The sequence below is a fragment of the Chiloscyllium punctatum genome, chromosome 38 (assembly GCF_047496795.1).
Source record: "Chiloscyllium punctatum isolate Juve2018m chromosome 38, sChiPun1.3, whole genome shotgun sequence".
NCBI classification, from domain to species: Eukaryota; Metazoa; Chordata; class Chondrichthyes; order Orectolobiformes; family Hemiscylliidae; genus Chiloscyllium; species Chiloscyllium punctatum.
In genome coordinates this window covers 10,769,848-10,783,573 of record NC_092776.1, presented here as the reverse complement: position 1 = coordinate 10,783,573, position 13,726 = coordinate 10,769,848, and the positions used below count along the sequence as shown (strand labels likewise).

The 13,726-nt window shown below is 45.1% G+C and overlaps 1 protein-coding gene across 3 annotated transcripts in view; it reads right to left on the bottom strand.

Annotated features, from left to right (window-relative positions):
* The window catches only part of crtac1b (cartilage acidic protein 1b), a 349,836-nt gene that overhangs the window by 134,967 nt on the left and 201,143 nt on the right, over positions 1-13,726 (bottom strand). For all 3 annotated transcript variants that reach the window (XM_072557150.1, XM_072557149.1, XM_072557151.1), the window contains exon 7: positions 4,442-4,587. In XM_072557150.1, the coding sequence (XP_072413251.1) occupies positions 4,442-4,587 (146 nt within the window). The remainder of the gene's footprint in view (positions 1-4,441; positions 4,588-13,726) is intronic.

Below are 13,726 nucleotides of genomic sequence, written 5' to 3'. Positions count from 1 at the left end.
ACTCTGATGGCTGGCAGAGGAGCAGAGATGGTGAGCGCAGATGGCGGTCAGAGAGAGAGACTCAGCTCAAGTGCAGAGGGAGATTGAGCCCTCATGGGGAGTGTAGGTCCAGTGCAGGGGGAGTGTGAGTCCAGTGTGGAGGGATGTGTGTGGGCCCAGTGTGAGGTGAGTGTGGGCCCAGTGCAGGGGGGAGTGTGGACCCAGTGTAGGGAGAGTATGGGCCAAGTGTGGGGAGGGAATGTGGGCCCAGTGCAGTGGGATGTAGGCCCAGTGTGGGGGGAGTGTCGACCCAGTGTGGGCCCAGTGCGGTGGGAGTGTGGGCCCAATGCGAGGAGAGTATGGGCCCAGTGTGGGGGGAATGTGGGCCCAGTGTGTGGGGGGGGGGTGGGGGAGTGTGGGCCCAGTGCAGGGGGAGTGTGGGCCCATGTGTGGGGGGCAGTGAGGGGGGAGTGTGAGCCCAGTGTGATGGGAATGTGGGCCTAATGTGAGGAGAGTATGGGGCCCAGTGTGGGGGGGAATGTGGGCCCAGTGTGTGGGGGGCAGTGTGGGGGAATGTGGGCCCAGTGAGGGGTGAGTGTGGGCCCAGTGCGAGGGGAGTGTGGGCCCAGTGTGTGTGGGGTTGGGGGGGGGGGGGAAGTGTGGGCCCAGTGTGTGTGGGGTGGGGGGAGTGTGGGCCCAGTGCTGGAGAATGTGGGCACAGTGTGAGGAGAGTGTGGGTCCAGTGTGAGGTGTGAGGGGAGTGTGGGCCCAGTGTAGGGGTAGAGTGTGGGTGTAGTACGGGGAGGAGTGTGGGCCCAGTGTGGGGGGAATGGGGGCCTAGTGTGGGGGGGAGTATGAGCACAGTGTGAGGGGAGTATGGGCCCAGCACAGGGGGAGTATGGGCCGAATGTGGGCCTGGCAAGGGGGTACTATGGGCCCAGTGTGAGGGGAGTATGAGGCCTGTGCAGGTGGAGTGTGGGCCCGGCGCGGGGGGAGTATGGGTCCAGTGTGGGGTGAGTGTGAGCCCAATGCAGGGGGTGTGTGGGTCCAGTGCAGGAGAGAGCAAGCCCTCATGGGAAAGCCCATGAACAACTGCAGGCTTCTGGCTTAAGATAAGACTGAATGTTTAACTTATTTCTTTATTTTTCTCATTTGTACCTAAGACTTTGTACCCAGATACCTTTGTACCGAAGAGAATGACAGCATTGTACACTCCTCACTGTACTCCTGTACTTGACAATAAACCTAATTCTAATTTAAATGTGAAAACAGGGGATGGAAATTGCTGCTCAGCTGACTGAGTACAACCTATTGTTTTCATCTGCATTTAAAGTTGTAATTCAAGTTTAAAATAGATGCAATTATCTACTTTTAATCCTCCTGATAATGGAGCAAGTTAACCAACCACCAATTTTCAATTTGAGATCATGCCATTTATGTTCACTGAGCATTTTGCACTGTTCAGCATCAGAGAGACAGGTGGAGTGATGAATAAAGCTGCGGTCTTTCTACGAAGGCTTCAAATGAGCTTGTCCAATCATTAATTTAGAGCAATCCTGAGCTGATCAAAAGTTGTCTTCGAAAAGCATTAATGTCTCTGCCAGAGTTCAATTGCATAAACTTTAAATGTCTGTTTGCAGCCTGTGAACCCTCTAATGAACATCTGCTAAAGGTTATAACTTAAAGGTACACTGAAACAAGTGGCCAATCAGCTTCTTGATCCTGTTCCACCAATTAATTAGATCATGCATGATCAGTCCCGTACCTCTGTTCCCTCATTCTGGTTCCATTGCACTTGTATAACTGTATAGATCCCAGACCAGTGTACCTTTAGACAGTTAGATGGCAATACACTATGTAATATTCCAGTATAAAAGCACCCACTTTACCATCAGTAGCTGTAGTAATGACAGTAGACTGCCTAGAGTTACTGTATCTTTACCATGTGTGGTCAATAGGCATCAAACCCAAATATGTATAAGTCTGAAATCAGTCAGTGTTGTGAACAAACTTCAAGACATGTGTTTCATTTAGAACCCTGTGATGTGGAGGTGCTGGTGTTGGACTGAGATGGATAAGGCCAGATGTCACACATCACCAGGTTATAGTCCAACAGGTTGTCTGAAATCATGAGCTTTTTGAGCTGTGCTCTGCAAACTTATGATTTTAAATACATCTTTTGGACTATAACCTGGTGTTGAGTGAATTCTGACCTCAATTAGGACCCAGTTTTTAGAGTATATGTAACAAGGACTAACCTGCCTGGGTAATGGGCTGTAGCTAACACTTAATGCCCTTGAATAACAAGGGTCTATCCATTTCACTTTCTATATCCTCAATTGATTTTACATATTTCTCAGGGAAAGAGGTCCAGACTTTCACAATATTTCGAGTAAATAAGTGTTTCCTGCTGTCACCTTCTTAAAAATTCTCACGCAGAATATTGGCATTGCTGGTATTTATTGTCCAACTCGAATTGCCCTTTACCTGATTAGGTCTCCAGGCCATTTCCAATGGTAGCTAAGAGACATTGCTGTGGATTTGGAGTGAGATTGAGAAAGGTCAGCAGATTTTCTTCCCTCGAGGACATTAGAGGACAAGGTGGGTGTTTTTTTTTAAACAACATTTCCATCACAGATGATCAATTTCAGGTTTATGAATTCAATTTTAATGAGCAGCAATAGGATTTGAGCTCAAGTCCTCTACAGATTAGCCTGGGTCTCTGGAGAATGAAACCAACTGATCTTACCATTATGTCGCCATTGCCCTGATCTCTGGGCCTCTCCAATTCTACCCTCTGGCCCATCCCAGACTACTGATGGTAAAGTGGGTGCTTTTATACTGGAATGTTACATAGCGTATTGCCGTCTAACTGTCTAAAGGTACACTGGTCTGGGATCAATACAGTTATACAAGTGCAATGGAACCAGAATGAGGGAACGGAGGTACGGGACTGATCATGCATGATCTGATTGATTGGTGGAACAGGATCAAGATTGGCCACTTGTTTCAGTGTAACTTTAAGTTATAACCTTTAGCAGATGTTCATTAGAGGGTTCACAGGCTGCAAACAGACATTTAAAGTTTATGCAATTGAACTCTGGCAGAGACATTAATGCTTTTCAAAGACAACTTTTGATCAGCTCAGGATTGCTCTAAATTAATGATTGGACAAGCTCATTCGAAGCCTTCGTAGAAAGACCACAGCTTTATTCATCACTCCACCTGTCTGGCCATGCCTTTGACTGTGTAGCCCCTAAACACAAGGATTCCACCAACTCCCACCCCCACCAAACCACTCCGCCTTTTTCTTTACCTTGAACATCGTCCTTAAAATATACCTTTTTGATATCTCCTTATGTGGCTTAATCCAATGTTATGATGAATATACTGCTGTGAAACATCTAGGAACGGTTTGCAACTTTAAAGGTGCTATTTAATGGAAAGGGTTGTTATTGTATGCCAGCTTTAATTGAAACATCCCGAGGTAATGGTTAAGTGTGGAAACAGAAAAATATTGACATTGACATTGATGTTTTGGGCCCAGTGACCAAGAGCTTGTTAAATAAGCTTCTAACAAGCTCTTTTCTTTCAATCTGGTTCACAACTTGTCTGATTCTAATGGGGTAACCTGCAGCCTGGATTACTAGCCCTATTATACTGGGTGATCTTGCTGTGCAGTGGTAGTGTCCCTGCCTCTGGGCCAGGAGGCTCAAGTTCAAGTTCCAGCAGAGTGTTGTAATGTCTGAACAGGTCGATTAGGAAAACGTCTCTGGATACATTACGCCACCATCTCTCCTGTCATCTCACTTGCTGGCCAATGCTTTCACATCGATTGTAACGAATAACAACTCTCACTCAACTCAGTTTTAAAAAGAAAACAAAGTTACACAATGCTGTTTGCAACTCTCTTGCTGTGATGTGCAGCCAATGGGATAACTGAAGACAGGACATACACAATGTGGGAGACCAGCAGCTTATTTTGCACACTCATAAACAGCAATGAAACAAGACAATCTGGCTTTGTGGGGTAAACTGAGGGGTAAGTGGTGAATTGGCTAAATTGCCCCGTGGTGACCATGAATGTGCAGGCTAGGTGGATTAGCCATAGTAAGTGGGGATAGGGTCTTTAGAAGGTCATTACAGACTCAGTGGAACAAATGGCTCTTTCCACACTGTAGGGATTCTATGGTGCTATAAATATTGGCCAGGGCAGTGGCGATAACTGTCCTAATGTTCTTCAAAATAATGCTATGAGATGTTCTACATCCATCCAAGCACCTATTAGGGTCTTGATTGAATATTTCATTGGAAAACAGGACCCGCAGCAGTGCTGCTCCCCTGTAGCAATGCACTGGAGTCTCAGCGTTTATTCTCCAGCTCTGCAGTGAGACTTGAACCTTGATCCTTGCATATTTATTTTGCAGTGAAAAGACCTCTTGAAACAATCACAGACTCTTACCCTAAATCGGACCCTTCCATTCACGCTGGTCTGCAGATAGAAGCGGTGTGGTCCCATCCAGTTACCGTAGACGATGTCCACTTTCCCATCCCGATTAAAATCTGCCAAAGCCAGTCCACGGCCATGTTGCTGAGGGTCATCGATTGCTGAAGGAAGACCATCACTTGTTACAACATCTTTCCTCCACCTTTCTCCATACAGCCAGCTATCATTCCAAAGTCCCGCTTTCCCCTCGTGTCCTCTTACCCTGACAAATTAATCTCTTTCCAAATGTTCACCAAACTCTTCAACCGCCTCAATAAGAATAGCCATTTTCAGAGAACAAAGCTTTCTCACAACCCAATCCTGAACTGATCATTCTTTCACCCCACTATTTTGTAAGAAACATGATCTTGCTTTTCTGTGCAGTTTCCAGACATAGACCGGTAAACACACATATACACACAAGTACATACACGTACACTAACACACATATGCACACATACAGACACCTATACATGGGCAGACATATATATACTCACACATATGCACACACAGATACAGACACACACAGACAGACACACAGTGTCACACACATACAGGTACACACACATGAACAGAGATATACACACACCCAGATGTACGCACTCAGATACAATCATACACAGACATACATGCACACTTACAGATGTGTATGTATACACACAGACACACACACACACAAGTAATTGACTTATTTTGCTTAACACAAGTTAAAAGCAACTTCGCTTCAACAATCATTCACTTAATTTGAAATGTTTTACGGACATCTCCAGGATGTGATAAATTTCTATATAAATGTAAAAGATCTTCTTCAACAGAACATCAATTATAAAACTCCAATCGCCATCCGACAGGACTCCAGGTAAGAGAATTGGATAGACAGATCAGTGCAGCCAAATCACAGAGACACGGTTTTCCTGCAGGCAGGAGAAGCAAGCAATTATCAAATGTGCCCAGATGATTTCATTTGGGATGATGTTCACAGAATTTGAGAATCACAGACAGAAGCCAGTGTCTGTGCTGACTCTGTGAGAAAGCATTTGTGCATTGTACCACAGCCCTGCTTCCTATGAGTTTACCATTGCTGAGTACCCATCTAATTCCCTTTTAAAATTATTCTTGGTATCTACTTTGTCTACTTTTGAGTAGTTCCAGATCCTGACAATTCTGAGTGAAAAAGATTTTCTCATTGCCCCTCTAATCATTTTCCAGTACTTTTAATCATTTCTGTCATTGACGCACTGGCTAGGGGAAACAGCTTTTCCCGAGTTGCCTCACCAAAGCACTCATCTCTTTGAATAATGGGCTACCAAGTCATCTTCTCAGGTCTAAGGAGAATAGTCCTGATGTTCTTGTAACAGATAAATATCCTCCATACCCTTGAAACATTCCTGAATGGTGGGTCTCAGAACTGTTCAGCAGAACCAGATTTATTAATGTTGAAGCACATTTCCATCACCTTTATATTCTGTGTTTTGATTTAACCCAATGAACCCAAATGCTTTTAGCATGTTGCCCTGCTACCTTTAGGATTTGTTGACATTGAGGCTCAGGGTCTCTTTGCTCATTTACACATTTCCAACACCGTGTTTAGAATACAGGCAATCTCTGGGTTCTGAATGGTTTCCTAGTTTGCAAGTCAATTTGTATGCAGGCCAGAACACAATGCAAGACAGTGTTCAGCAACTGTTTATAAGCACAGGAAGTGTTCGTAGGTCAGGCTTTGAAGATTACATCCCTGTATGGGATTGTGTGTGTGTGTGTGTGTGTGTGTGTGTGTGTGTGTGTGTGTGTGTGTGTGTGTGTGTGTGTGTGTGTGTGTGTGTGTGTGAGCGCTCCTCAGTAGGATGTTCGTAAATCAGTGACCTCCTGTTCTGTCTTCCCATATTGTTCCTCACAATCTGCATCACGTCACAATCCTCTGCACTGAGCGGGACTGTGGGTCAGTAAGTCTGCAGCAGATCACAAACGTGTCTCACCAGCGCCTTTTCCAGGACAATAACGGATGTGCAGTAAATGCTGAGCTTGCCAGAGATGCCAACATCCCATGAATAAATAAAATACGCCATCAGGTTTCTATAAGGAGCAGAAGTAGACCATTCAGTCCACCTAGTCCATTGCACCATTCAATGGGATCATGGCTGATTGGATAATCCACAATCCCACTTTTCCGACCTTTTCCCAAACACCCTTGATTGCTTACTGATTAAAGATCTGTGCTTTGAATATACTTAATGGTTCAGCCTTGACATGTCTGTGGTAAAGAATTCCATAGATTCAATACTCTCTGACAGAAAAGAATTCTCCTGATCTCTGTCTTAAGCTGCCATTCCCTATAGTGAGCTTCTGCCCTCTGGTCCTAGACTCTCCCACAAGGAGAAACAACCTCTCCACATCTGCCCTCTCAAGTCCCTTAAAAGTAATAACATCATTTATCATTCCTCTAAACTCCAATAAGTTTAGAGCCACCTTACTTCATCTCTCCTCATGAGAAAATCCCTCCTTACCTGCCATCGGCCTTTACTGGACTGCCCCCAACAACAGGTATATATTTCTTTGGATAAATGGGGTCAAAACCATTCACTGTATTCCAGCTGTGGTCTGCTTAGTGCCTTGTATTGTTTCCCTATTTTCACAGGCCATTCCCATTGCAACAATAAACATTCCATTTGCCTACCCTGTTATCCACTGAACTTGATGCTAGCTTTTTATGATTCATACCCAGACACATGGGTGACATGGTGGCTCAGTGGTTAACACTACTGCCTCAGACTGCCAGGGACCTGGGTTGGATTCCACCCTTGTCTGTGTAGAGTTTGCATGTTCTCCCTGTGTCTATGTGGGTGTTCTCCCACAGTCCAGAGATCAGATAAATAGGCCATGCTAAATTGTCCCTAGCATACAGGGGGATGTGCAAGTGAGCCATGGGGGAATGCAGGGTCCAGTGTTACAATGGGTCAGTGCCAACTCAATGGGCCGCATAGCCTGCTTCCATACTTTAGGCCTCTATGACTTCCAAGTCCCTCTGTTCTGCAGCCTTTCTGCCCAACTAACCACCATCTTCAAGTCTTTAGTCTTCCATAAATGCCACTTTGTTCTTTTCACCCTGAAACGGCACATTTGTGCTTCTGAATATTTCCAGAGCTGGACTTTTAATTTAACAGCTCATCAGCTTGAGAGGTGTCATTCTGCAGCAAGTGGGGGTGAGTCTCTCTCTGATTCTCACTGCCTGCCATAAGCCTACCAGGACTGCACACTGATTAATCGACCTGACTGGCCCAACATTGAGGACGCATCAACAAGCCCCCAGAATCTCCCAGGGATTCTGATTCAGAGAACAGGCTCCTGTGTGGTAAAGCCTCCTGATTGTCACTATCCCATTGCCAATGTCACATCGTCTGAAAACTTTACGATTCCTGACTGTTTACAAAAGCTGTAAACAGTAATGCACCCAAATCTGACAAATGCTGGCTGATGGCAAGAGATAATGAGTGTGAGAGATGCAGGGAAACAGAGAGAGAGAGAGAGAGAGACAAGGAGAGGACTATCTGGAGATTAGATGCTCCGATCGAAACCACATAACTTGCACCAATCATAAATCAGTTTAGTCAATGGCCTCGATTCTGCTCAGGCCTGATAAGGGGTGGGAGAGGTGATAACCAGGACAAAAAGCTCCTGCTGATAAATAAGAGGCCTGACACTTAGCCTGCTCTCCTCACTGCCTTCCAAATCTGCTGACTCCTCACTTGCACCAATCAACACACCTTCAACAATCACAACCAGTTTTGCAAAGTTCCAGATTGGCAAAAATCACTTTACAACAAAAGACAATTTGACTTCCTGAGTTAGTGCAGAATGTAAAGTAATACATTACAAGTGGACAGTCCAATTAATTCTCTGACACCCTGAATAGTGGAAAAATATATAGGAGAGCGTTTGCCTGCATTTAATATATTACATCTGAGAGCGATTCGCTGTGTTTTATGGAGAAATGTTTGTCTGTCACAGCTTCCATTTCATACATAACAATCCTTAAAGATGAGTGTTGCAAGTATTGGATCCGCTGGACATACCTTTGCTCAGTTAATGACGCTGCTGACTCCTTACTGGGTTGGATTTCTGCCTTAAACACATATTGTTCAATATGTAGGAAACTGAAGGTGTCAGCCACTGGTTTGACAGTTGGATTGACCCTCTAGTGATTCGCAAATCATGTTCTATTCTTTCACACACACACTCCGTTGGTAACTTTCCAAACCATGGAGCAAAACCTTTCAGTGAGACAAGTGCAAATTATGAAGCTGCTTTCCTTTTGCACATCCAGCCGATGAACATAGTTAAAGCAATAGTTAAAAGTAAAATATTGCGTTTCGTGAACTGGAATCTTTTTTGTTATCAAGTGTGTGTGGACGAGAGCTGCATTAGATTGTTTAACTTCCACGTGGTTCCTGAGGTCGGTGGATTCTGGGTGGATCATTTAGGTTGGAGATGAGGAGACATTTCTTCACCCAGAGAAGTGGTGAGTCTGTGGAATTCATGACCACAGGAAATAGTTGATGCCAAAACATTGAAAATATTCAAGAGGCGGCTAGATATAGCACTTGGAGTGAATCGGATCAGAGGTTATGGGGAGAAAGCAGGGTTAGACTATTGAGTTGGATGATCAGCCATGATCGTGATGAATGATGGAGCAGGCTCGAAGGGCCGAATGGCCTGCTCCTGCTCCTATCTTTGATGTTTCTATGTCCATCCATCATTGGTACTGAATGTGTGTTTACAGAGATGATCTGGGAATATGAGCTGACATGAGGAAGACTGAGTGGGTTGGGGGGGTACATGAGTTGGTAAGGTGAGGCCATTGGGTTTGGTTGGGATGCTGAGGGGGCATGGGTAGATGGGTGGGGGGGGGGGGCATGAGTTGGAATGGAGGTACCATTGGAGTTGATGGAAGTCATAGGTTGGCATGAGGAATTGATGGGGAAGGAGGTGGGGTAATGGTAGTGACACTGGACTAGTAACCCAGAGACCCAGGCTAATGTCCTTTAGGGAAGGAAACTGCCATCCTTACCCGGTCTGGCCTACAAGTGACTCCAGACCCACAGCAATGTGGTTGACTCTTAACCGCCCTCTAGGCAATAAACCCTGGCTTAGCCAGAGATTCCTATGTCCCGTGAGTGAATAAAAGTAAGTAGTCTGGGATAATAACAAAGAACAGTGGATGCTGGAGATCTGAAAATAAAGTAGATATTGCTGCAGAAACTCAGCAGATCTGGCTGCAGCTATGGAGAGAGAAACAGAGTTAACCAATTGAGTTTGGTATGACTGTCCTTCAGAACCTTGTTTCAACGTGCCCCCAACGAAGAGTCAAACTAGTCACCAAACATTAACTTTGTTTCTCCCTCCAGAGACTGAGTTTCTCCAGCACTTTCTGCTTTTATTTATAACATTTTGGAGACATCAGTTCGAATCCCACCGTAACAGATGATGAAACTTGAATTCAGTCAAGGGCTGGAGTTTAAGGCTAGCCTGATGCCAACCACTGTCAATTATTGTAAAAGCCCATCTGGTTCAAACACATCCTTTGGGGAAGGAGATCCTTACCTGGTCTGGCATACACATGACTCCAGATCCACAACAATGTGCTTTACTTTTAACTGTCCAAAAGGCAATTAAGGATGGGTAATGAATGCTAGTCTAGCCAGAGACTCCCATATCTCTGGGTGCTCAACAAACTATGGTGGACCTTCTAACATGCTCGCTTCAAACCTCTGTGTGTCCCTTAACGCCCAATCTTCTTACCAGTCTTAACCTTCAATACATTCAATGACTGGGCTGAGAATCCCAAAGAGTCACAACCCTCTGTGTGAAGATATTCTTCCCTGTGCCAAATGGCTAACCCAATTCAATGGGCTGAATGGCCCGCTTCCGCGCTGTCAGGATTCTGTGAGACTCCACCCATGCTCCTTAACAATCTGCAAACTCAAGACCCAACAACCAGATGTTTCTGAAAAAGAGTCACAACAGACTCGAAATGCTAACTCAGATTCTCTCTCCGTAGATGCTGTTAAACCTGCTGAGTTTCTCCAGCAATTAGATTAGATTCCCTACAGCATGGAAACAGGCCCTTCGGCCCAACAAGTCCACACCGACCCTCTGAAGAGTAACCCACCCAGACCCATTTCCGGTATTTACCCCTTCACCTAACACTATGGGCAATTTAGCATGGCCAATTCACCAGACCTGCACATCTTTGGAGTGTGGGAGGAAACCCACGCAGACATGGGAAGAATGTGCAAACTCCACACAGACAGTCGCCCAAGGCTGGAACCAAACCCGGGTCCTTGGCACTGTGAGGCAGCAGTGCTAACCACTGAGCCACCGTGCCACCCCAATTCTCCAGTGTCTGTAAGAGGTTTATGGCTGTGACCTCTATCTCCAGTGAGATCCTATCCCCTAAACAAATCTCTATCATTTAGGAGCTTTTCCAGGCAGAAAACAGGGAGAACCTTCAGTTCCAATCCGCCCAATAACAAATTGAAAATTAAAGACTCCCCGAATGAGCCTTTTATATATAGTTTATATTCCCACAATAGGACACTGAAACAAACGATAACATTTAATTGAAAGAGCTGTTCAGGTGTCAGGAGCAACTTTATGACACCTTTATTAAACTTATAAACACTGAGGATAAACTACTAAATGTGTCCTCCTCTCTGTCCGCCACTTTTGTTTCCTCAAACAGTCTTTATAAGGTAGATTTTATGAGGCTCTGTCAGACCCTGCACATAACCAGTTGAGAATATAAAAGATTTTCACTACCATTTTGTCCTCAGTTGATGGAACTCAGTGCGCCGTTCCTGTCTCCAAAAGCTAAAAGAAAGCTCAGGAAACAGCAAGAAGGAAAGTATCAAGTGGTTGGTATATCTTATTCTTTATATCTAAACCATCCCTCGATTAGATTCTAGCCTGTAACTCACTCCTAGGTATCTGTAAAACTATACATAAACCAGCCCACACCCCTCAATTAGGTTCCAGTCTGTAACTCACTCCCAGTTATCTGTTATTCTATATATAAACCACCATAAACCCTTGATTAGATTCCAGTCTGTAACTCACTCCCAGGTCTCTGTTATTTGGTATATAAACCAGCCTGAACCCCTCAATTAGATTCTAGTGTGTAACTCATGTCCAGGTATCTATTATTCTATATATAAGCCACCCCGAACCCCTCAATTAGATTCCAATCTGTAACTCACACCCGGGTATCTGTTATTCTGTCAAGGTTCCTCATTGTAGACTGGTTAGCAATGTTAGATCACATGGGAGAACAAGCCTTTTTTTGTACAGAACTGTCTCAAAGGTAGGAGACAGAGGGTGGTGGTGGAGGGTTGGCTTTTCAGACTGGAGGCCTATGACCAGCGGTGTGCCACAAGGATCAGTGCTGGTTCCATTACTTTTCGTCATTTATAGAAATGATTTGGATGAGAACATAGGAGGTATAGTTAGTAAATTTGCAGGTGACACCAAATTTGGAGGTGTAGTAGACAGAAAAGATTGCCTCAGAGTAACAGCAGGATCTTGATCAGATGGGCTGGTGGGCTGAGGGGTGGCAGATGGAGTTTAATTTAGATAAATGTGAGTTACTGCATTTTGGAAAGGCATATCAAGGCAGGATTTGTATACACTTAATGGTAAGGTCCAGGGAGTGTTGCTGAACTAAGAGTTCTTGGTGTGCAGGTTTAGAGTTCCTTGAACGTGGAGTCACAGGTAGACAGGGTACTGAAGAAGACATTTGGTATGCTTTGAGGAGAAAGTGAGGACTGCAGATGCTGGAGATCAGAGCTGAAAATGTGTTGCTGGAAAAACGCAGCAGGGCAGGCAGCATCCGAGGAACAGGAGAATCGACGTTTCGGGCATACACCCTTCTTCAGGAATCTTTCCTGAAGAAGGGCCTATGCCCGAAACGTCGATTCTCCTGTTCCTCGGATGCTGCCTGACCTGCTGCGCTTTTCCAGCAACACATTTTCAGATTTGGTATGCTTGCCTTTTTTTGATCAGTGCATTGAGTATAGGAGTTGAGAAGTCATATTACAGTTGTACAGGACTTGGTTAGGCCACCATTGGAATGTTGCATTCAGTTCTGGTCTCCCTGCTGCAGGAAGGATGATATGAAACTTTGAAGGATTCAGAAAGGATTTACAAGGATGTTGCCTGGTTGGAGGATTTGAGCTATAGTGAGAGGCTGAATAGGCTGGGGCTGTTTTCCCTGGAGCATTGGAGGCTGAGAGGTGACCTTATGGAAGTTTATAAAATCATGAAGGGCAGAGGTATGGTGAATAGACAAGGTCTTTCCGCCACGGTAGCAGAGTACAAAACTAGAGTGTCTCACAGCGCCAGAGACCCGGGTTCAATTCCTACCTCAGGTGACTGACTGTGTGGAGTTTGCACGTCCTCCCCGTGTCTGCGTGGGTTTCCTCCGGATGCTCCGGTTTCCTCCCACACTCCAAAGATGTGCAGGTCAGGTGAATTGGCCATGCTAAATTGCCCGTAGTGTTTAGGTAAGGGGTAAATGTAGGGGTATGGGTGGGTTGCGCTTCGGCGGGTGGGGGTGGACTTGTTGGGCCGAAGGGCCTGTTTCCACACTGTAAATCATCTAATCTAATCTAATCTAATCTAGAGGGCATAGGTTTACGGTGAGAGGGGAAAGTTAAAAGGGATCGAAGAGGCAACTTTAACTCGTAAAAGGTGGTGCATGCATGGAATGAGTTGCCAGGGGAGTGTTGGAGGCTGGTACAATTACAACATTTAAGACATATCTGAGTGGGTACATAAGTAGGAAGCATTTACAGGGAAACTGCCTGAGTGCTGGTAAAGGGAACTAGATGAATGTAAGATATCTGGTCGGCATGGGCAAGTTGGACAGAGGGTCTGTTTCCATGCTGTACAGCTCAATGACTCTATGACTCTACATTCAAAGACAAACTTCAAACCTTGAGAAAGGCCCACCAAGTCAAACAGCAAGTAGTTAATAAGGAGATATTTGGGGGAAAAGAGACCATTCGACCAGAAGGCCACAAGAAATAGGAACAGGAGTAGGCCATTCGGCCTCTCGAGCCTGCTCTGCCATTAAACAGGATCAGGGCTGATCTGACAGACTTCATATCTATTTTCTTGTACCTTTTCTATAAACCTTGAATCTTCTAATGATCAATAATCCAGCTCTCTCAGAAGGTCAGTTAGCTCAGTTGGATGGACAGCTGGTTT